The 23,693-nt window shown below is 50.9% G+C and overlaps 1 protein-coding gene across 1 annotated transcript in view; it reads left to right on the forward strand.

The window, feature by feature from the left end:
* Positions 1-1,351: 1,351 nt before the first annotated feature.
* Positions 1,352-23,693, forward strand: part of DPYSL5 (dihydropyrimidinase like 5) — a 47,565-nt gene continuing 25,223 nt past the window's right edge. Inside the window, exon 1 of the mRNA XM_075535761.1 lies at positions 1,352-1,612. Within this exon, the coding sequence (XP_075391876.1) occupies positions 1,352-1,612 (261 nt within the window). The remainder of the gene's footprint in view (positions 1,613-23,693) is intronic.

The raw sequence follows: 23,693 nt of genomic DNA on the forward strand, positions 1-23,693 counted from the left end.
ACATGTCTGATTCAGTGCCACTGAGTACACTCTTCATGTTGTGCAACCATTAATGACAGCTTTTTCCACATTCTTCCATCACCATTAACATAAACTCAATATCCCCTAAGCAACCACTTTCTCCTCCTCCCATTGGTCAAGTTTGGCTTCTTTTTTTAAAAAATTAATTTTCTTAATACAGTGTTCACATATCATACACTTCCATGACTACATCACTTTTAGAAAGCTGCATATAGCAATACTTTCTTACCGACTCGTATAAGCAGATGTGGAGCCTGTGTTCATCGTGGACCTCTGGGGGGATCTGGGAGGATGGACTGAGGCAGTCTATCTGGAGGATGCAATGCATGAAGCAGCTGAGCACTGAGAGAGAGTGTGCTCTCTGAGACACGCCCAGCACAGGAGCCTGTTGTATCGTCCAGGGGTGTAGTGTAGACAGAGCTCCCGGCTGGAGCCAACATCGACACCTGGCTGCTCCCTGAAAGGCTGCTTTGAACCCACTGAGAGGGACCTCAGGAGAAAGGCCTCACTTTTGAAAAATCAGCCTTGAGACCCATCTGGGGCACGGTTCTATTCTGATATCCACGGGTCCCCCTGAGTCTGGGCCAACTTGCCAGTGGATCAGTGGTCGTGGCGGGACATCCAGAACATCTGGGTGAGACTGGGCTACCAAGGGGCCACTAGTTCCTCACTGCTTCCGGTGTTTCCTCAGTGAAGTGGGGCGCCTCAGCTTTGGGGGGATAAAGTGAGGTAGTGGATACAAAGTACAAGGGACCTGGTATCTGAGACCCAATGTCACCTTTACTGCCGAGGCCAGCGGGGCACGGGTGACCCCTTTGCTGGTCAGCTCCATCCTCACTGGGGAGGAACTCCCCCCCCCCCACCACTTACTCTGCTGCCGGAGGAGAAACGCCACCAGTGTTTAAAGGCTTTAAGGGACAGAGATGTATTCTCACTCCCTTCTGAAGGCTAGAAGTTCAAATCCGAGTCTTGCCAGGCCATCAGGGCAGTCTTTTGTTCCTGGGCTTGTAAACTGAGAGTCGCAGGCCAGCTGTCTTTGCCCCCCATGGGTCCGGCTGTGTCTAATTTGCTCCTTTTAACAACTCAGAAAGCTGATGAGCCCCAAACCCACCCTGATTAGAGCACGCTGTAATTAACCTCACAAAGCAATGCCTATTCCAAACCGGATTACAATCACTGAGGCCAGGGGTGGGGTTGGGGTAGGGATGCGGTTTCCTGGGTAACACTGCTGCTGGTACTGGGGCTCTTCTAGGCAAGGGGCGGGGCCTCGGTGACCGTGAGGAAGGGCATGGCGGTGACCAGCGCATCCCTCCCCCACTCCCGTAGGAACATGCTTGCCAACGCAGCCAGCGTGCGGATCCTCATCAAGGGAGGCAAGGTGGTGAACGATGACTGCACCCACGAGGCTGACGTCTACATTGAGAATGGCATCATCCAGCAGGTGGGCCGGGAGCTCATGATCCCCGGCGGGGCCAAGGTGATCGACGCCACCGGGAAACTGGTGATCCCCGGGGGGATCGACACCAGCACCCACTTCCACCAGACCTTCATGAACGCCACGTGCGTGGATGACTTCTACCACGGTACCAAGGTAATGCCTGTGTGGGCCCGGCGGGCTTTCCTCGCTGACCTCGCGGGTCTGGTTCTCTGGGGAAGAGGGCTCCCTGCTCTGCTGCTCAGGAGTCATGAGGGTGGGAGCAGGGGAGAGGGAGGGGACAAAAGAGGAGCTGATACCAAGGGCTCCGATAGGAAGTAAATGTTTAGAAAAGGATGATGGCTACCTATGTACAACTACCTTCGATACAATCGATGCACGGAATGCTGTAAGAGCCGTAAAAGTCCCCAATAAAATGTTCTGGGGGGAAAAAAAAACAAAGAAAAAGAGCAGGCATGTCCAGTCTCAAGCGTTTCCCTGCTGATGGAAAGGGAAACAGCGAGGGCCTCTTGCTAAGCCCTCATGGCAGAGTGGTTATGCGTTGAGCTGCTATCTGCAAGGCCAGTGGTTTGAAACCCCCCACCACTCTGAGGGAGGAAGAGGAGGTTTTCTACTCCCGGGCTCATGATGAGTCGGTATCGACTCGATGGCAGTGAGTTTAGTTTGGAATTTTTGCTCATCACTTACCCACGTGCCCAGGCTCGGAACAGGTTTATATTTTAAATGTTGGCATCCTATGATAGAGGCCTGGAGGAAGAAGAGGAGTCCCTGGTGGAGTAGGTGACTGTGGGGCGGGGCGAAGGGGTGTGTGTGTGTGTGTGTGTGTGTGTGTGTGTGTGTGTGTGTGTGCGCGCGCGCCTGAGTGTGTGGTCTGATGCCCTCTTCTATGAATGAGAAACAAACAGAAAACTCCCTGCCATCCACTCAATTTCAACTCATGGCCACTTTTTAAGTCAGAATAAACTAGCCCTTTGGGGTTTCTAAGACTTTATATCTTAACAGTAGACTCCTCATCTTTCTCCCAAGGAGCATCCAGTGGCTTCAATCCATTGACCTTGTGAGAGTTCTATGCATAACACACTGTGCCCCTGAGGCTGCTTTGTGTCTGAAAAACTAAATAAACGCCACCCCCACTGTGGGAGACACGCTGCCCCTTCCGGACAGTTTTAAGGACAGGGGGTATCAAGCAGGTGCAGTGGCATCTCCTGGGATCTTGCCCGCCTCGTTCCTCTTTTTAAAAGCAGCCGAGAAGGATACGGGTGCGGGTGTTTGCATCATGAGTTCCTCTGAGTAGTGAGGGACTGTGAGCAGTCACCTCAAGCTTCCTGAGCCACGCTGTACGTGCCTTGGTGCAAAATACAAAAGTCCATCCCACTGAAGACATCCTGTCCTGAGGGGGATGGGGGTGGTTATGAAGGGGTCCTCTCCCCTTCCTCTCTGCTCCAGAAACCCCTGTCACTGCTGTTGTCCCCTGAAACTGGCTTCCCCTTTACATGCCAGCCACGCCCTGGACAGGGGCTGTGGGCTGCGTAAGGACCACACCCGGGCATGTGCCACCGTGTCCCAGAGCCGGGCACTGGCCTGGCCCAGCGGCAGCTCCCAGTCAGTGTTTGTTGGATGAGTAAATGGCTGGTGCTGTCCCACGGGGGTCGCTGCACCCAGACGTGCGACAGCTTCATCTAGGAAGAGCTTGTTTTGTTTTTAATGCAAAATTGAATCAGAAGCTCAGGGGTCACAGGTTCCCATCGTGGCAACAGCTCTTTTGACTGTCAGATGCACTGAGTGGAAGAGATTTGCCCGCTCCTGGCCCAACACAGCCTGTAACCCCCAATGGTCCTGAGCCCTAAAATCAAACCTCAACCTGCGCCCAGGCTCTCGGGGAGACCTTTCCCCTTGCTCACGTTCTCCTCTGGGGTCCATGTTCCTGGGGGCTCAAGTGCTCCTGCAGAAGCAGCTCACACCCACCCCTGAGGTGCCTGGCTGGGACTGCTGTGCTGACAGAGGCTGGCCTGGGCTGTGCCATGTGCTCTGTGGGCCAGCCCACCGCTGCACAGGATCCTCAAGTTATGTCCGAAGCTGGGCCCTCTAGGAGCTGTGGCCCAGAGCTGTGAGGAGTCCCAGTAGCCAGAGCCCAGGTTGTGTGAGCAGGGGAGGCTCTTCCCAATGTGGGGCCATTGCTGATCACTCCGGCCAAGACCAAGGAGGAGACAAGGAAGCAGGTCCCCTACTTTTTTCTCTGAGAAATCCCCCAAGCCTTGCAGGTGAGACTTCGCTAATAGGGCAAGGGATTCTGTTCCCTAAGCCCGGGGGCCCCTCTCCATAGCAAATAAAGGATTCTGATATCTCCCTGCATCATGGGCCCCAGGGCCGTGAGTCAGGCCAGCCCCGGATTGTTTACGGTGTTCATGTTGTTTTCAGTCCTGTCCAACACATGCATAGCTGAGTGCACACTAACAAGTATGTAGAATCTTCAGACTGACCACACCCTGTGTGGAACCAGCACCCAGACACCCTCTTAATGCCCCCACCAGTGGCAGCAGCTCTCCTGACATCTAAGCCCAGAGCGTGGCTTTCAGGAGAAGCAATTCATGTACCACACAGCTCACCTCCCACAAGTGCGCATTCCGTGGTTTTTAGTACAAACTCACTGCCAACCAGCGATGCCGACTCAGAGCGGCCCCCTATGAGTTTCCAAGACGGTAACTGTTTACGGGAGTTGAAAGCCCAGTCTTTCTTCCCCCATGGGGCAGCTGGTGGTTTAGAACTGCCGGCCTTCCAGATCACAGCCCGACTCATAACCACTACTCCCCCCGGGCTCCACATTTTTAATGCAAGGGTAAGTACAAAAGTACTTCTGTGAGGGACCCCTTGCACGTGTACACAGGTCGACCCCGAACAAAATATGTTAGGAAATGCTTTGTTGACCATTGATGGTGGCAGACAGTTCTCTCCACGACACGCTTGTCTTAGACTCATTAGGGAAGTGGTTTTCAACCTGTGGGTCGCGACCCCTTTGGGGGGTTGTCGAATGACCCTTTCAATAGGGTCGTCCAATTCATCGCAGTGACAAAATAACAGTGATGAAGTAGCAACAAAAATGATTTTATGGTTGGGAGGGTCACCACAGCATGAGGAAGTGTATGAAAGGGTCGCAGTATGAGGAAGGTTGAGAACCACTGCATTAGGGAGAGCTGCCGAGGGGATCTGCTGGGTCAGCTATGCTCCAGGCAGAACGGTCAGCTCAGGAGGTCATGGTAAGTGATTCTCAGAGACCTCCAAGGACACAAGATGCTCACTGGAGCTGATCACAGAGAAGAAATACGGAAACTGAGGGCTGCTTTTGTTGGTGAGAAAAGGCGGGCAAGGTTGTGGCTTGAGGATCTTTTCCCATCGAAATGGCGTCCGTGCTCATTCCTGAAGGATGCCGCCCCGGGAGAACCTCACTCAGAGCCTTACCCCATCCACCTTCCAGCCTGGATCTTGCCCGAGACTTTTTGTTCCCCAAACTCAAAGAACATTTCAAAGGCACGTGATGTGAGTCCTTTGAGGATGTGCCAACTACCGCGTTGGTGTGTAAATCAAAGATGGCAGGATCATGGGGGGGAGTGGGGGCCCTAGAGACATGGAAACCCTGTCCTCAGAAGTGTGTAGACCTAGACAGAGGACGTGTCAAGAGGCCATAGCTTTGCAGTCTGGTAGTTTTGTTTAATAAGGGCTTCCATGTCTGTATAGCAATCGTTGGGGCTCACCCTTGTAGATTCACCGGGTATTGGTTATGACAGGTTTTCCTTCACAGGTAAGTGAAATCAAGCATGTGTACATTTGAATTGGTTTCCTTTTGCTCGGTATTATTTATGTGAAGCCATTCGTGTTGCTGCCTATGATAGGTCATTCCCTGTTGCTGTATAGTATTCCATTGGATGCTACACCGCATAGCATTTACCCATTCTACCAGAATGGGTGTTTGGGCAGTTGCTAGTTCGGGGGGTAGGGGTGGGGGCTAGCGCTGTGAGCCATCTTCTCTATACCTTCTGGAATGCATTTTGTTCAGGTATACCTCTAGCAGTGCAGTATCACTTACGAAGGTTCAACTCACGGGTCTGCAGACGGTTTTCTAAACTGGTTTTGACCATTTCGGCTCCCAACAGTAGTGGACAAGGACCGGGCCACGGGAGTTCGCATCAGCATCTCTGTGATGGCCATCAAGCCGGTCCAAGCTGAGGACCACTCTGCTGTGTGCAAAAGCGTAGCTCACTGGTAACTGCCCCTGCTCTGCCCGACTGCCCCTCCATGTTACCAAGCATGAAGTCCTCCTTCAGGGACTGGTTCCTCCTGGTAACAAAGTAGATAAGGCAAAGCCTCACCATCCCCATGGCGAAGGAGCATTCTGGGTACAGTTTTTCCCCAGGAGAGATTGATTTGTTCTCCCAGCTGCCCGTGGTGTTTTCCACAGCCGTCGCCAGCACCTTCCTTCAAAGGCCCCGGTTCTCCTGCTGTCTTCCTGAGGCACTGTCCAGCGTGACATGGACATGAGGTCATGGGAAATACCAAGGCCTGGGTCAGGTGCTCCTTAGTCCTCAGAGTCACATCTGCCCCTGCTTAGGAAACCTTCCATCCAGGACCAAAGGCCACACTGTCACCATGCGGCCTGCCAGCCCCTCGGAGGATAGGGTGGCCTTTGTCTTATCTTCCACACTGCCCTCTGCGGGGCCTCGTTGAGCACCAGTGAAGGGTCTTTCCTGAGAACCTGCAGCTATTCCTAGCTGAGAGACCTGCTCTGCACTCTGCACGCTCACGTTGTGGGCTGACGACTCTGATCACCACGCCCCGCCACCCCCAGTGATCAGTGGAGGTAGCTGCCCAGGGAAACACTAAAAAGCCCCCAGGGCAGGCCCTGCAGATGTAGTGCAGCCTCGGGGCATCCCACCATGCCCAATCCTAGTCAGGTAGAATTTAAGATGTCACTTAACTGCTAGGAACCCTTGTGGCTTAGTGGTTATGCATTGGGCTGCTAACCACAAGGTCAGCAGTTTGAAACCACCAGCCGCTCCTCAGGAGATTTCTACTTCCTGTAGAGAATTACAGTCTCAGAAACCCCCAGCGGTAATTCTCCCCTCCCCTTATAGGGTCGCTATGAGCCCGGCATCGACTCGTGCAGTGAGTTTGGTTTGTTCTGGGAAAACTCTTTTTTCTTTTCTTTTGAGTTACTTATCCGCTTGTTATCAAACCAAAAGGCCCAAAGCCATTGCTGTCAAGTCCATTCGGACTCGGCTCTGCCGTGTGCTACAGGGTCAGCTGCCCCATAGGGAGGGTCTCCTTAGCTGTGAACTTTAGACGTCTATGGGCATGTCTCCCACCATGCTGTTGGAACCTTTCAAAGTTCCAAGGTTTAGATTAGTCTCCGAGCCTAAGCCCTATGCACACACAGGGCTTGTTAGACTCATCCCCTAAACAATGATGAACCACGTGTAACTTTGTGATGGTCACTTACTCAGCCCCACGTCCTCCTATCTGACCCTCTCTCTGGGAGGACCTGCCCCTGGAGCCCCCACCCCCCAGCACTCCCGGATTTCCCCAGGCATTGCTCCTCCCTGGGCCCCTGCAGGTGTGCTGGGGAGAGGCAGCACGCTCTCTCTCCGCTGGCCTGGCGCAGTGCTGGCCCGGTGCGGTGCCAGAGCCCGTGCGGAGGGTTTCATGGTTCACACCCGCTGTCCTGTCGCCCTGGCGCAGGCTGTGCGACCGGGTGAAGCGCCCCGGCACCGACTTTGTACACGCGAAGAAAGGCAGGAGGGCGGTTCACTGGAAGCACCTGGTTGATCACAGAGTACTAATCCTGAGCAAAGGCTCACCTGCATCAGCCAGGTGCGCAGGAGAGCGCGCGAGATCAAGTTACACCTTTTTGTTTTTGTCAGACCCCTGAGCCTTGAACCCCCCCCACCCCCACCCCCGCCAGCCGCCACATGCTCATCGATTTGGCAGCAGCCGCCAGAGCTGGAAAAACAAAACCAATGAAAGCCAGGCTTCTCTGGGAGCATCTGGGCCTCCATTGTGCGCGCTCTGAAGGATTCCTCTCTGCGCCTGCTTCAGCCCTACGTCTGGGAGAGGGGCGGCAGGCTCGGCCTCGCTCCCCCAGCTCACAGCCACTCAGCCCTCCCTGCTGGCTGCCAGGACCACCTGCTTGTTGATGACAGTGCAGACCCCTTCCCGGGAGGGATGTCTCGCCCAAGGGGGAGGGGAGGGTCCAAGCACCGTCTGCAGTGTTAGTACGGTTCTAGGATTTCAGTTTGGTTATGGGCTTTATTAATATTATTAATATTGTGCTTTGCATGCATGTTTGCTGCTGTTGCTAGGTCCTGTGGAGCCCATTTAGACTCACAGGGACTGCATATGACCCAGTACAGCTGCCCATGGGCTGATGTCGCAGTTAAAACATTGGGCTGCTAACTGCAAGGTCAGCAGTTTGAAACCACCAGCTGCTCTGAGGGAGAAAGATGAGACTTTCTGCTCCCATAAAGAGTAACCGTCTCAAAAAAATAATTAATTACAATGCATGGTTAGAGACTAGGGGAAAAAAGAAGCATTACCGACTGGGAAATCCACAGGGGCAGCGTTACCCTGTCCTGTAGGGTCGCTCTGAGCCGGCATCAACTCGGTGGCAGTGAGTCTGTTTTTAGAAATCTTGACAGAAGCAGGCAGGGAGGGCTTCCTCCCATGGAGTCACTAGATGGGCTTGAACTTCCAACCTTTGGGGTAGCTGCCGAGCCCTTAAGCATTGTGGCCCCAGAGCTCCTTCACCTAACTTACATTAGAAACAAACTCACTGCCATCAACTAGATCCCAACTCCTACGGACCCTAGAGGATGAGGTCGAACTGCCCCTGTGGGTTTCTGAGACATAGGTAGATATAAAGTTAACGTTATTCTTGCTTTTTTTTTTTTCACTGTTTGTTGTGAATTGTGTGAAGGTTACAGATGCCTTTTCTGTGTGACAACTCCTGTACATTGTGTCTCGCACTATTGCAACCTCGGCAACGTAAGATCACACACTCCCCTCCCTCCACATGCCGCCTCCTTTCCCAAACCTTCCAAAGCTTCCCTTGGGTAACGGCAACCCTTTGATCACAAACAGCTGATCATTCAAGGAGTGTGTGCCCCTCTCTGCAACTGTTGCCCTGAGAAACCCATCTGTCCTTGGCCTGAGAGATGAGCCCTGGGGGTGAGTTCCCTTCCAGACCTGAAGGGTGACCACAACCCCACTGTCACCTCCCAGGTTGTTTCCTGGACTGAGCTGCGATTGCATTGTGCACAACCTGCTTGTCTCTCCCAGGCCTGGCCTTCCACTCTGGCCCCTCTTTGCTGGCCGTGGTCAGCAGATCAGCACTGTCGGCCTCCTCCTTCCCCACTTGTGTGACTCACCGCACCAGTGAGCCAGCAGTGCCTGATGAAGTGGCTTCTCCTTCTGAATCATCCTGGACCATGACCTTGCTCCGAAGTCTCCCTGGTCAAGGGTGTACTAGCTTCGTATGCCTGCAAAACAAACCCCACTGAAAGGATACCCATTTGTCCGTTCACAGTTCTGTTAGTCCGAAGGCTGGGCATGTGCTCATCTGCTTAGTCTCACAAGGTTTCCACCAAGGCATCAATGGCTGTGTTCTCATCTGGAACTAAGGGGTCCTCCTCCTAGCTCACGTGACTGTGGCAGAACGGGGTTCTTGCAGCGGGCAGCCTGAGCCACTGTTGCTCCTAGAAACCTCCGGTCTTCCCTTCAAAGCCATCTCCTGCTTCAAATCTCTCCAACTTCCAATCTCTTACACTAGGAAGCGCTGCATCTTTTAAAGGCTCGCCTCATTAAGTCCTACCCACCAAGAATCATGCCCCTTTCTTTTTTAACTTTTTATTATAAATTAGATGTAGGTTTACAAAGTGGATTATCCTTTTTCATTCAACGATTCATACACCTTCTGATTCCAGTCATCCTTTGCAGTCCCCATCGTGGACCACCACTTATCCTGTGTTTCCTGTTTCCGTTCCTCCTCCTGCCCTAACTGGGTGTACTTTGTCCTTGGGTAGATGCTGCCCCTTTGAGCTTAAATGGAGGTGAGTTCAGTTCCAGAAGCTGGAGGGTAAGGGCCATTCTCTTGGGGTCACACCAGTCTGTGGCCAATCGCCTGGTCTCTTGTATAACTTTAGGTTCTGTCCCACCTTGCTCTCCCACTCTACCCAGGACTTTCTAATGTGGTTCTTTACAGAGCAGTTGGTGGTGGTCGCCGGGCACCATCTAGTTCTTCTGGTCTCAGAGTTGTCGAGGCTGATACCTGTGTGGCCCATTAGTCCAACAGACTATGTCCGTATGTCATCTCGTATTTCAATAGATGGTGAGATACCAATAGTTACTTATCTGGCCACTGACTAGCCTTTTTTAAAAATCATTTTATTGGGGGCTCATACAACTCTTATCACAATCCATACATACATCAATTGTATAAAGCACATTTGTACATTCGTTATCCTCATAATTCTCAAAATATTTGCTCTCCACGACAATGCTTCTTTAAAAAAAAATCTATTCTGCCACTCTGTGACTTTTTTTTTTTTTAGCACATTTGTACATTCATTTCCCTCATCATTCTCAAAACATTTGCTCTCCACTTAAGCCCCTGGCATCAGTTCCTCATTTTTCCCCTCCCTTCCCACTCCCCCTCCCTCATGAGCCCTTGATAATTTATAAATTATTATTGTGTCGTATCTTTCCCTGTCCGACATCTCCCTTCACCCACTTTTCTGTTGTCCATCCCCCAGGGAGGAAATTATATGTAGATCCTTGTAATCGGTTCCCCTTTCCAGCCCACCCTCCCTCCACTCTCCCAGAATCGTCACTCACACCACTGGTCCTGAAGGGATCATCCGCCCTGGATTCCCTGTGTTTCCAGTTCCTATCTGTACCAGTGAACATCCTCTGGTCTAGCCAGATTTGTAAGGTAGAATTGGGATCATGATAGTGGGGATGGGGTGGGGGAGGAAGCATTTAAGAACTAAAGGAAAGTTGTATGTTCCATCGTTGCTACATCGCACTCTGACTGGCTTGTCTCCTCCCAGAGATCCTTCCGTAAGGGGATGTCCAGTGGCCTACAAATGGGCTTTGGGTCGCCACTCCGCACTCCCCCACCCCATTCATAATGATATGATTTTTTGTTCTGATGATGCCTGATACCTGATCCCTTTGACACCTTGTGATTGCACAGGCTTATGTGCTTCTTCCATGTGGGCTTCGTTGCTTCTGAGCTAGATGGCTGCTTGTTTACCTTCAAGCCTTTAAGACCCCAGACGCTATATCTTTTGATAGCCCGGCACCATCAGCTTTCTTAGCCACATTTGTTTATGCACCCATTTGTCTTCAGCGATCATATCAGGGAGGTGAGCACACAATGATATGATTTTTTGTTCATTGATGCCTGAGAACTGATCCCTTCGGCACCTCATGATCACACAGGCTGGTGTGCTTCTTCCATGTGGGCTTTGTTGCTTCTGAGCTAGATGGCCACTTGTTTACCTTCAAGCCTTTAAGACCCCAGCCGCTATATCTTTTGATAGCCGAACACCATCAGCTTTCTTTACCACATTTGATTATTCACCCGCTTTGTCTTCCTCAATTGTGTTGAGAAGGTGAGCATCATATAATGTCAATTTAATAGAAGAAAGTATTCTTGCATTGAGGAAGTACTTGAGTGGAGGCCCAATGTCCATCTGCTACCTTAACCTCCCTGGCAGTCTAATGATGTCAGTAATTTTGTAACCCAAACGGTACATTATTTTGCATAACATTTGTTGTTTTATATTGTAGGCCTGTAAGTCTTAAGAAATTACTCATTTTAATCTCTCTAGTAGACAGTCCAGGTATGATAAGCTTTAATACACAGTTAACATTTACCCTGAACCACTCTTGGGATTACCATCAGGGAGGTTAATACTAAACTTATAAATATATGCACATAGATCTTTTTCCCCATCCTCATATATAAATGTATTTATATATGTACATGCCTTTATTTAGACCTCTATAAATGCCCTTTGCCTCCCAGCTCTTTCCTCTATTTCCCTTGACCTTCTTCCTGTCCCATTATCATGCTCAGTCTCCACCTGGATTTCAGCAATTCCTCTTGGTTACATTACCCTTGATCACACCCTACCAGGCCTCTTACACCCTCCTCATCACCAATTTGGATCACTTGTTGTTCCCTTGTACTGGGTTTGTTAACACCGCTACCTTTCCCCCCACCTCCCCCTCTCCCATGTCCCCCCAGAACTCTCAGTCCCGTTGTTTTCTCCTCCAGATTGTTCATCCAGCCTATCTTATTTAGACAGACCTGCGGAGATACTAACATGCACAAAAACAAGACAGCAAAACCAAGCAACAATATACAACAAAACAACAACAAACAATGACAAAAAAACTAAACAAAACACAACAAGAAAGAAGAGCTTATAGTTAGTTCAAGGACTGTTTGTTGGCCTTTAGCAGTGTTTTCCGGTCCAGTCTGTTGGGGCACCACGCCCTGGCCCCAAAGTCCACCTTCAGCACTCCCTGGGGACCTTGCCGCTCCGTTCCCTTGCTGTTCTATTGCACCCCCTTAGTGTTTTGCCTCCTTGTGGCGGGATCAGATCGGGTGCAATTCCCACACTGTGTCTCCGATGTTGTTCCCTGTAGGGCTATGGGTCAGTGAGGATGACTGACTAGCTTCTAAAACCCCAGTTACTACTCACAAAATTATTAAGTGGAACATTGCTGTTGTGAACCTTGTTGTGCCAGTTGACCATGTGATCTCTGAGACTATGATCATGCCCCTGTATTAAAGTCAGCTGCTCCATAGAGCATAACCTTGTCACATTCCCAATTCATGTGGAGGGGACCCTACAAGAGTGTGGATCACCGGGAGTCGCCTTCGAGTTCGACCATAAGAGAAGATGCAAACTCACTGCCATCGCGTCGCTTCTGATTCATAGTGACCATTTAAAACCATTCACTCCCATTGGATCAATGCTGGCTCACAGCAGCCCTATAAGAGCAGGTTAGAAAGGCCCTTGTGAGTCTCTAAGACTGTAAATTTTCATGGGAGTAGAAAGCCCCATCTTTCTCCCAAGGAGCGGCTAGTGGTTTTGAACTGCTGACCCTGTGGTTAGCAGCCCAAGGCTCCTTCATATCAACCCTAGTCACATGCAAATGTATACCTTCCTGTAAACACTTTTCTGAGGACATCTCCACAACATCAACTTTACTTCAACTATGTAAGCCTATTAAAAAAGTTTTTAATCATTGTATTGGGGGCTCTTACAGCTCTTATCACAATCCATACATCCATCCATTTTGTCAAGCACATCTGTACATTATGTTGCTGTCATCATTTTCATAACAGTTTCTATTAAAATTTTTATAACTCATCCTTAACACCACAGGTGTTTTGCTTCATGTCATGTCCCTGCTTGAGAAGCCGCCATCATGCTCTTGTCCTCTTCTCTGCATCCTGGGCCCTCCCAGGCCGTCTTCCCCTCCCCACCCAACCCGCATTCCCAGCTGCACTTGAGCACGTGCCCCTACAGCTGAAGACAGGTCTTTTAAATACCGTTTTATTGACAATATGGTTTAAATATTTTACACTTTGATTGCTCAGTCGTGTTAGTAAAAGTTGTACAATCATCACTACGATCAGTTCCAGAACATTTTCTTCCCTCTTGTATTTATTATTAGCTCCCCATTTCCCTCCAGCTCCCCCTGTCCCCACCAAGCCAAGCCCCCAGTAAGCACCTAATCCAGTTACTATCTCTCTACTTCTCCCATCCCCGTCTTCATACCCTGGAAAACATACACACACAAAAAGACCAGCACTAACACATGAGTGAAGGGAGACAGTGATCGGTGTAAAATATGAAAATAATAATTTATAAATTATCAAGGGTTCACAAGGGAGGGTGGGAGGAAAAGATAATGAGCTGATACCAAGGGCTCAAGTAGAAAGAAAATGTTTTGAAAAGGATGATGGCAACCAATGTACAAATGTGCTTGACACAATGGATGCATGGATTGTTGTAAGAGCTGTAAGAGCCCCCAATAAAATGATTAACTAAAAATATAAATAAACCACGCACACAATAACAAAATAAACCAGAGGGAAAAGCAGGGATTATTGAACACTAGAACAAATCTAAAATGGGTCAAAAGGAAGATCAAATAGCCAGATATCACATTCAAACCTAATTAGATCTGCCATGGTCGCCTTTACGATAGTCTCTGTCTGATAGCAAGGCTTTCCACGTCCCTCAACAATGTCTGGCCAGAGGCTTAACCCACGTAGGGCCTCCGCAGATGGGTTTTGGTTCCCACTGCCATCCGTTCCGTCCTGCAAATTGGCTGTTCACAATGGAAGCTGTGATACCATTCCTGCCTTTGTATTTGGATTTTATTATTTATCAACCTTGGATCACACGGGTTGGCATGCTTTGAGGACAGTTTTCTCAGCCGACCCCTCATGAGCACACCATGCTCCCTCCTGACCCCTCCCACCCAGTCCACCGAAGCCTTCTTTCAAAGCCTTCCTCCACGAGTTCTGCTTTCTTCTCCCCCTCTGAAGGAATTTGTCCTGCTGTGGTTTTCAAATGGTTTCCCGTGTGAGCCTGTTCTCTCTGTGAGATGGAAGCTCCTTGAAGAGCAGACACTGTGCTTTAGATGGAAGGTGTGACTCCCTACGCTCAACTAGGAGCTTTGGTGGTGCAAGTGTTAAAGCACTCGGGTCAAAGGTTAGAAGCCCCCTAGCAGCTACACAGGAAGAAAGACGTAGCCATCGGCTCCTATAGATGACCTGGAAGACCTCATGACACAGACTGCACCATCCTAACGGATCACTGTGGTTTGGAAGCCACCTGAGGGCACACGGCAACAACACTGCTCACATAGCTCTCAGCATGTAGCCGCTAAAACCCTGTATTAGCTTAATCTGCATCAGAATCAGTGTCCCTCCTTGGTCTTCTGACTTCTGAGTTCCAAAATGGGAGTGAGGCAGGACTGCTGGCAAGCCTGTCTATTTTAAGTTCAGCCTTTGGGAGCCCGGGCTCATTAAGTTACTCTTTATGAAGAACTTAACATAGTTCATAGTACTTGGTGTTTGTTATATGAGTGTTTATTAAATAGGTCATTATTTAAGCCCGATGCCTTGAACATAAATCGGTATGGTTTCCTTAGGAGCAAACATGTTCGGCTGTTAGCCTGGTCCCCCACAACTTACCTGTCCAGGTGTTGGACTGTGGTGGCGTGCGTGCTGATGCCATGCTGAAGGCTACGTCATCGGTGTTTCAAATACCAGCAGGGTCACTTAGGGTCACGGGTTTCAGCAGAGCGTCCAGCGTGAAACAGACTAGGAAGAAGGAAGAGGTCGTCCACTCCTGAAACCTCAGCTAGTGAAGACTCTATGACTACCTGGCGCACCGTCTGACATGGTGCCAGCACACAAGTGTGTTAGGTTGGAAGGCACTCAGAATACGGTTCGGGAAGAGCTGCCTCCTCAAACCAGCATCCATCTGGATGACGTGGATGGAATTTAGTTTTTCGGAACTTCATTTAAAGATGTAGCATGACTCAACATTGGGGGGGGGGCGGGGAAGCAGCTGCAAATACCCATTCATAATCATATAGAAAATCCAGGAATCGATTAGACAATATCTAGGGAAAGCAATGATGGAAAAGAACAATGTCTTCCATCAGAACAAGGCCGGGAGCCGAGCGCAGAACAGACCATCAGTTGCTCATAGAAACCTTTTCCTGGTTGCAAATTCCAACCACTGAGCATCTACCCTCCTCATTGCTGGCTCACCATTCTTCCGGGATCCTTGTTTCCTCCAGGTTTGGGCTGGGGGATCATAGTCTCTGGTTTCACCCCAACTTTCATGCTGTGAGGCTTAAGACACTACAAGTTAGGTCTGAGGGGGCACCCCATCTCGGGTGACTTCAGACCCTCTGGTTCCAAATCCCTGAGCCCTAGGCTTGATAGCCCATCACAAAGCATGGTTCTTGCTGCCACATGGAAAACACAGGTCGGTGTTCAGAATGAAGTTTTCCCAGCCTCGGATGGCTGCACAGTCCCAGCATCCTGGGTGACATCCGGCACCACGTGGCTCTCCTGTAGTTTAGCTTCCAGTTGCAACTCTCTCTCCTGTTGCATTCGGGAAGCACCGGAGCTGACATGCCTGGACCTCTGGCCCACTTTGGCATCTATTACACATTCGTTGTGATCTTCACAGTCTCCATCAGGCAGGTGTTACTATCTTTACCACCCGGGTGGAGAAACTGGGTCTCAGAGAGGTGGCACAACTTGCCAAGCTAACAGGGCACACACAGTCTGTCAGTCTGACTGCCAGCCTTGGACCAGCTGCCCCCATTCCACGACAGCGTGTATTCAGGGAGGCCTTGCGGCAGCCTTCCCAGATGCTCAGTGGCATGGTCACCCTTGAACTCTGGATTGAAAGGCCAACACGGCCAACACTGGAGTAGCCCCGGGGAGGAGTGCAGGTGGGATTGCATTTCTGGGTTGTGGACACATCCCCTTCTCTTTGGCGTCATGGGGGCAGCGGGGCCTGCTTGCTCGCAAACTTTCGCGCTTTCAGGTTAGAAAGGGCCGCGTCAAGCAGGTGGGCCACAAAGGGCCCCTCTGTGCGGCTCATTTTAGGATGGTTTCCACAGGCCCCCGGGCTTCCCGCTAGCTGGCAGCCACATTCCCACTGCCACATAACTCCCTTTGAGGATCATCTCCAGTCTCCATGGTAACTGCGTGTGGGGGAGCCAGCCTGCTCCAGGCTGCGGCTTTGTATGGAACACAGTGAATTTAAATTGGGTGTTCGGCAGTGAGGGCAACCGCTCTGGATTAGAGAGAAGCCTGGAGCTTCGCGTTTCATCCCGGTGATTCAGGTCAAGCCACACCGGTCCCTTCTGTTTGTAAGCTGCGGTTTGTCAGGCCCTGTTCGCTTGGCCTCTTCTCCCATCTCGGAGGCACCTGGGAGCTAGGGAGCCTGTCTGTCAGGCCGGGCTGCCCCGAGCTCTAGAAGGGGTGGCAGGATGGGAAGGACACTGGGGTCTTGAGTCCGGTTGGCTCTAGGGAGTCTGAGGTGCGGCTTCCATTTCCTCTGAGTCTCTGCTTCCTTGGTCACGAAATGAGAAGCGGAACCTCTCTGCTGCAGACATGCGGAGGCGCGAATGACATGATGTGTGTAAGAGCACGTTCATCACAGACTCTGCCGATGTTCCGTTCTTGCTATATCCCTCTTGGGGTTTGCTATCAAGTCGATTCCAACTCAGAGTGGCCCGGCAGAACGTGCCCTGTGGATTTCCAAGGATGTACGTTTTCATGGGAGGAGACAACTTCATCTTTCCCCCGGCAGGGTCCAACAGCTGCCTCTGGAGCACAAACCAGCGCCTAGCCCTCTGTGCCACCACGGTGCTGGTGGGGAGGTGATACAATGGTGTCACTCAGTGCTGGCCGGCCGCTTCTGGATCCCTGGCACAGGCCCGTCGGCCAGGGCTCGGGGGTCACACGCTTTGTTCCAGGCTCTCAAGGAAGATCCCACAGGAAAAGCCAGACATGGTGTACAACTCTGTCCCTCCTTAGTCTTCTGACTTCTGAGTTCCAAAATGGGAGTGAGGCAGGACTGCAAGGCTGTCTATTTTAAGTTCAGCCTTTGGGAGCCCCAGAAACAAGGGGTGGGGGAGCCTCAGGCTCCGAGGCTCTCTGCTTAGCAGTGTCACACCGTGCTTCAGTAGTGTTTGCAAGAGTGGGGGCTTGCAAGTGAATGTCCCCGGACCCCAGTCTGAGCTCAGTACCGGCACACAGGACATGCAAGTGTCTGCTGCGGTAGGCGCGTGGTGGTGGCGGCGAAGCCTGGCCTAGAGGGGTCTGTGCTGAGAAAAGGCTGGCTCATTCCTGGGCAGGAAGACACCTGGCCCAGGGCGGGTTTGCAGCTTCCAGGAGATTCCCTCTGGTCTCGCTTCACCCCAAAGTCTGTACAGTGCTGGTGATGCCCGGACCCTCCAGGGGAGAATCCTAGGAGCTCTCTTTCCTTGGGGTCCTCTGAAATGAGCCTTTCCAGCCTTGACCAGGCAAGTGGTTGTGCTGCCAGGACTGGCCCAGAGCAGCTCTGGAGGAGGCACCACCCCCACCCCCAAAAAAGCCATACTCACTGCCACCAAGTCAACTCCAACTCAGCGTGACCATGTAGGACAGACAGGGTGGGGTCCTGCCCCTATGTATTCCCAAACTATGACTCTTTATGGGAGTAGAAGGCCTCCCCTTCCTTTCTCCCCGCAAGGTCAGCAGTTCAAAACCACCAGCCAGCTTTGCGGGGAGAAAGGAAGGGAAGGCCTTCTACTCCCATAAAGAGTCATAGTTTGGGAACCTATAACCACTCTGCCACCAGTGCTCCTTTGGAGAGAGCGGGTGCCTCGTTTATTAAGATTGTACCACCACGGGCAGGGGAAGGGGTCTTACACAGCCTCATTCTCACCCGCAGGGGCATTTCTACCTTATAGGGTAGACTTCCAAGGAGTGGCAGAGTTGTATTCTATTCATCCTAGAGGGTCCCAATGAGACAGAATCAACTCTACAGCAGTGAGTTGTTTGTTTTGTTTTTTTGGGTGGGGGGGCAGGTACCTCTCACCAAGCCTTTTGCCCTGCTGGTGGGCTGATGTTTGAGGGTGGGAAGTGTGTCCAGTGCATGCCAGGCCTGGTTCTAAGTGCTTGTCCGTGTCTCCACTCACTTGCAAGGCTGAGTCTTTCTGTTGGGCCCTTGCTCCCGGTGGGCTGAGTGGCCAAGCAGAGGGCTACCAGTCAGCAGCATCCTGCTGGCAGAGGAAGTTACCCAGAGCAAAGAATGCAAAGCACCCTGTCTTTTGGGGGTTGGTTGGGTTTTTCTATTGTTGTTGATTTTCTTTTTTTCCTCGTGCTTTGGGAGGCTCTGAATAAGCGAGATCATTTAAATATGAAAAGAAGGAAGCGATTCAGCAATTCCCAGCAAAGCTGATCCCATTGGAACAAGTGGTTTTCCTGACTGCGCTAAGGGTGGCTGAGATGTGGCTTTGCTCTCACTGGTTGCTTGTTTTGTTGTTGTTTCTTTCTGGTTTACAGAGCACGTCCACACAGGCAGCATTTAATTCTTAGTCAGCTGTAGTGGAAGCAATTTCAGGAAGCAACCCCAGATTTTCTGTTTCCATCACCCCCTCTCCATGTCTCCTGTATAAATGGTGAGGCCAGGGGCATCCAACCTCCTTCAGCTTCACAAGGGCCAGAGAACTGCTGCCAGCCCTGGTCCAAGGTGACCACCAACCCTTTCGCCAATTCAGACACCAGGCATTCCTTTCGGGCACACTCCGCTGTTCTGCTGGATTCAGTCCTTTGCTGCAAAGGCCACACCGAACTGGCAGACCATGCTCGCAAGTATGGGCTTTATTTGGGAAGTCACAGGTTACAATTCAGACTCAGAAACCGCTCAGGATACAGTTCTTCCATGTGAACAGCCTTTCAGCCATGCAGCAGGCAGGCTTTTTCTGTTCTTCCGCCCCTAAACCCAGCCTTTGCCCTGCTCAGGCAGGTGTTACAAAGGCTTTGTCAGTAAGTGCCTAGAGCAGCATTTCTCAACCTGTGGGTCAAGACCCCTTTGGGGGTTGAATGACCCTTTCACAGGAGTCGCCCAAGACCATTGGAAAACATATTTCTGATGGTCTTAGGAACCAAGACACCACTCCTCTGGGTCCGCCCACATGCAGATATGCTGATCTGGTGAGAAAAGCTATCTCAACCTTCACACTGATGTTGGCATTTTACGCATCCTGTCGTAAAATGGAGCAATGTTGTTTACTGTTATATTAAGACTGTTACCCATGTTACACCATGCTTCAAGACAATATTTCATTTATTTGTCATTAGAAATATTTCACAATATATAATTACATATTGTTTTGTGATTAATCACTATGCTTTAATTATGTTCAATTTGCAACAATGAAAATGCATCCTGCACATCAGATATTTACATGACAATTCATAACAGTAGCAAAATTACAGTTATTAAGTAGCAATGAAGATAATTTTACGGTTGGGGTCACCACATGAGGAACTGTATGAACGGGTCTCGGCATGAGGAAGGTTGAGAACCACTGGCCTGGAGGCACCCCATTCAGCCAGTAATCCTCCAATGAAAGGACTCGCCTCTTAGCTCCATTTGCCAGGAAGCCCACCTGGCGGCCTCTTGCTGCCTCTTGGTTCTGCTGCCACCATTTCTCTGCTGCTGCAGTTGCTACTGCTCTGCCATCTCTCCTGTCTGTCTGCTGGATCCAGGAGGTTCTCAGCACAGGGACCTCAGGCCCAAAGGACATATTCTCTCCTGACAGCAGTTTCTGGGTAGTAGTGAATGCCCCCTTTCTGCCTCTGGGGTGGCTCATTGGAAGCCTAGCTGGATGACAAAACTGACCAGACCCCTTGTAAGGGTTTCCTATGTCTTATTTGCATAATATTTATTCTGCCAACCCTCTGGGGAGGGCACAAGTACCCCATTTTCTTAGCCCTCCCTCATCATTTGGTGGGAGATACAAAGAACATAGTTTAAGGGCGTAATCCACTGTGCATCCATATATACATCAGCTCTAGCCAGTCCCGTCGCCAAAGGAAGGCTCCACAGTTTAGCCGGCCCAAGTGTCTTCCGAACAGCCGGGCACCAAGAGTGCAGAGAGGTGCCGTGGCCTGATGGTCTTTGGCTCGGAGTGAGGGACCCGCATACTAACCGTGAATGTGGCTGTGGACCCTTCTCCGGAGACAGCAAAAACCTGACCGGAACTGCAACAAAGTAGACAACGGCGAGAGAATCAGCTCTCCTAAGAAACCAGGAAGGGCCAATGCACCCTCGCCCCAAACTGTGAAGCCACCAAATTAGTGATGTCTGCGTGGGCCACGTGAGCTGAAGTTTCTTTACAATTTAAGGAGCAGTTGGGAAATAAAGGCCATCCCTACGTAACCGCCCACCCCCAAAAAAAACAACCCACGATGGTCTAGGAACTTCTGAAGCATAACGATAAAGGTTGTATCGTTTTGAAAGGCGTGGGCTGTATTGTAAGGTGTGGGTTGTGTTACAAAGTTGCGGATGAGCTCTAGCGCAAGTGCCTGTTAGGTCCCTCTCCTGGAGAGATCTACCTCCGTCCTTGGCTTCTCAAGAGAAAGAATTGACGCCAAAGCCTGGTGTGTGATCCAAGTGAGTTGTATAAAGGTGAGACGCAGTTTCAGCTCCTACAGTAAATGGAACACAAGCCAGGCAGAGTGCAAAGCACAGTTGCTCGGGACTGTGGCTCGGCTGTGCTGGGCTGCAGCCCCACTTGCAGGACTGTGGCTGCACTGTGTGGGAGAGCACCAGAGAAACACCTCTGGCTTCTCAGCTCCTCCCCTCATTGGGAGGTGTGGCCGATGATACTGGTTAACCCCATTGGCTGAGTTAAATTCACCTGGTCTAGATGGAGCCCCACCCAGGTGTACCGGCTTCCTGTCTCAAAGACCTGAATGTGAGCATGTCCTCCCGCCTTAAGCAGCTTCCGATTCTCATGGGGGGGGGGGGGAGGTTTGGGCATGTAGAATTACAAGCCTCTAGGTACCGAACACCTGCTCTTTGCCAAATGTGTGCCTGGATATACACCCATAAAGTGGATCTCCTTCAAGCCTTGGGGGTTTTCAAAGAGCCAAACGGAGGTGACATTGTGGGGCATCAAACAGACCCAGATTGACCCCACTGTGCGTATCCTCGACGTCAAACACAGAACACTGGGAGGCCTTTTGAAACTGAGAAATCCTGGTTTTTGTCCCCTTCCGCATGTGTGCCAAGGTGCTGTGTCTGAGTGGGGAAACAAATGGTCCTCATGCCCAGATTAATTTAAGAGCAAATTCCGACATCCAGGGTGAAAACAGATGCCCCCACACAGGGTGGGCAGTGCCAACTGCCTGGCGGTTTATATGGAAAACAGGGCTTGGGCTGTTGAATGAGCAGGTCCGGTTAGGTACCAGGAGCAAGGTGGCCCTAGTGGATCCAGTGTGGCCCGGTAACGTTGGAGGGGTGCACGTCCCAGCCTAAAACCATCCAAACCCCACCATGTAGAGTCAATTCCAACTCAGAACGCTGCTGCAGGAGAGGATAGAGCTGCTCCCTAGGGCACCCCAGGCTGTAGCCTTTATGGAAACAGACATCCGCTTCTTTCACCTGCAAGCCACTGGAGGGTTCGAACCGCTGGCCTTTCTGTCAACAGCCACGTGCTTAAGCACTGCACCAGCAGAGTCCCAGCAAACACCCCATAGGCCTGCCGTTCCGCTCCTTGGCGGTGCACACCTGGAGCACAGGGGCTGCTCCTCCGGGCAAAGGGGACTTGCAGGAGGATGCTGTGGTACCACTTGGTAGTAGAAAACGTTCTTGTAACTGAATGCAGACGGGAACGGGCAGCTCTGTCCATGAACCGCACATCAAGCTGAGCAAACGAAGCCAGCAGCTAAAGGCTGAGAACAGTTTTCAGATAGAACAAAAGCCTCTAAGCATGAAAGGGAGGAGTTTACCTCAGCTGAAGCTGGAGACATGGGAAGGGATTGGGAGGGTGTCTTAAAAGGGGGATCTGTCAGTCACACCCACTGCTGTCATCCACCCCGCCCCCCTGGAGAGAGGTGTATGGTTATGTGTCCATCATTGCGATCAGTTCCCCCTTTCTCCCTTCACCTCCCCCACATCCCCCTATCCTTCTGGTATCACTAGTCCCACTCCTGTTGCTGGATTCTGTATGTTGTGCATGCCCATCCCTTTCTGTACCTGTGTACATGTTCCAGTCTAGTCTGAATTGAGAAAGACGAAAGTACTAACAATGTGAAAGCTATCAGAGGGTTGTGAGGGGGGAGGGGAGAGGGGGACAAGAGTTGAAACCAAGGGCTCAACAGAAAGTCAATGTCTAGAAAAGAATGAAGGCAACCTATGTACAAACATGCCCGATTCAACTGATGTATGGATTGTGATAAGGTTGTACCAGCCCCCAATAAAATGATTAAAAATAAAATTAAAAAGGGATCTGAAAAAAAAAGCGAGGGGGTGTTTGAGTTAAACAGGGCCAACCATTTGTTCAATCTGGAGAACGGGTGCGTGAGTGCACGTTGCCTTCTTTGCCGCACTTGCACTGTGCGCTTCAAAGTAAAGTACTCTAGCCGCGTACCCAAACCCAACCCAGCCCACCCGGCAAGTCTGTTGTGTTAGACTGGGTGCTGTAGAGAAACAAATCTACAGAAACGCATGTATAAGAGAGAGTTTTATATAAAGGTTACGTGCACATCAAGAAAACATCCCAACCCAGTGCTGCCCAAGCCCACAAGTCCAACATTAGCCCATATGTCCAACACCAATCCACAAAGTTCTCCTCCATCTCACAAAACAGACGCAATGATGCCAACTGCAGGAGGAAAGCTGAGTCAGTGAATGTGTAAGCATCTCAGCACTGGCAGGGGTCTCCACACAGCTGTTCCAGCACCCAGGGCTGCATCAGGGTAGGTCCATGCAGCTTCTCCTTGGGGATGTCTTGCAGAAAGTGAGCCTTGCCAGCTGAAGCAGGGAACTGGTTAAGGCAGCTGCACCCAGGTCCGACCATCACAAAGCAAGAGACCTGAGAACTTCAAAGGGCTAGGCTCACGGAGCCATTTATCCCTCTGCCCTTCAATTAACCCCATATGTGTTTATCGGCCAGTTTGGCACAATAAACTAACTACCCCATCTGTTCTGACTCACTGACGCTGTAGGACAGCGGAGAACTGCCCCCAAAGCTGCACATCTTTGGGAGCAGGCGGCCTCTCCTTTGTCCTGCTGAGCACCACAGTTACCGTTAGTAGCCCTGTGCCTAACTCACCGCACCACCAGGCGTCCTTTAAACACAGCAGCATGCTTGATTCGATTTTTTAAAGACTCATTTAATTGGGGGCTCTCAGAGCGCTGATCCCCATTCCCGCGTCCACTGTGTCAAGCACATTTGTACATAGGTTGCCATCATCCTTTTCAAAACATATTCTTTCTACTTGAGCCCTTGATATCAGCCCCTCAACTGGATTCAATGTTTAAGCTGTGTCAGCTTCCTCTCAAATCTGTTCTAAAGGTGTCTGTTCCGAGCAGCGAGGTCCTCCCGCTGCATGCCACATAGCAACAACAGT

Source organism: Tenrec ecaudatus, chromosome 17 (assembly GCF_050624435.1).
Source record: "Tenrec ecaudatus isolate mTenEca1 chromosome 17, mTenEca1.hap1, whole genome shotgun sequence".
Classification (NCBI taxonomy): Eukaryota; Metazoa; Chordata; class Mammalia; order Afrosoricida; family Tenrecidae; genus Tenrec; species Tenrec ecaudatus.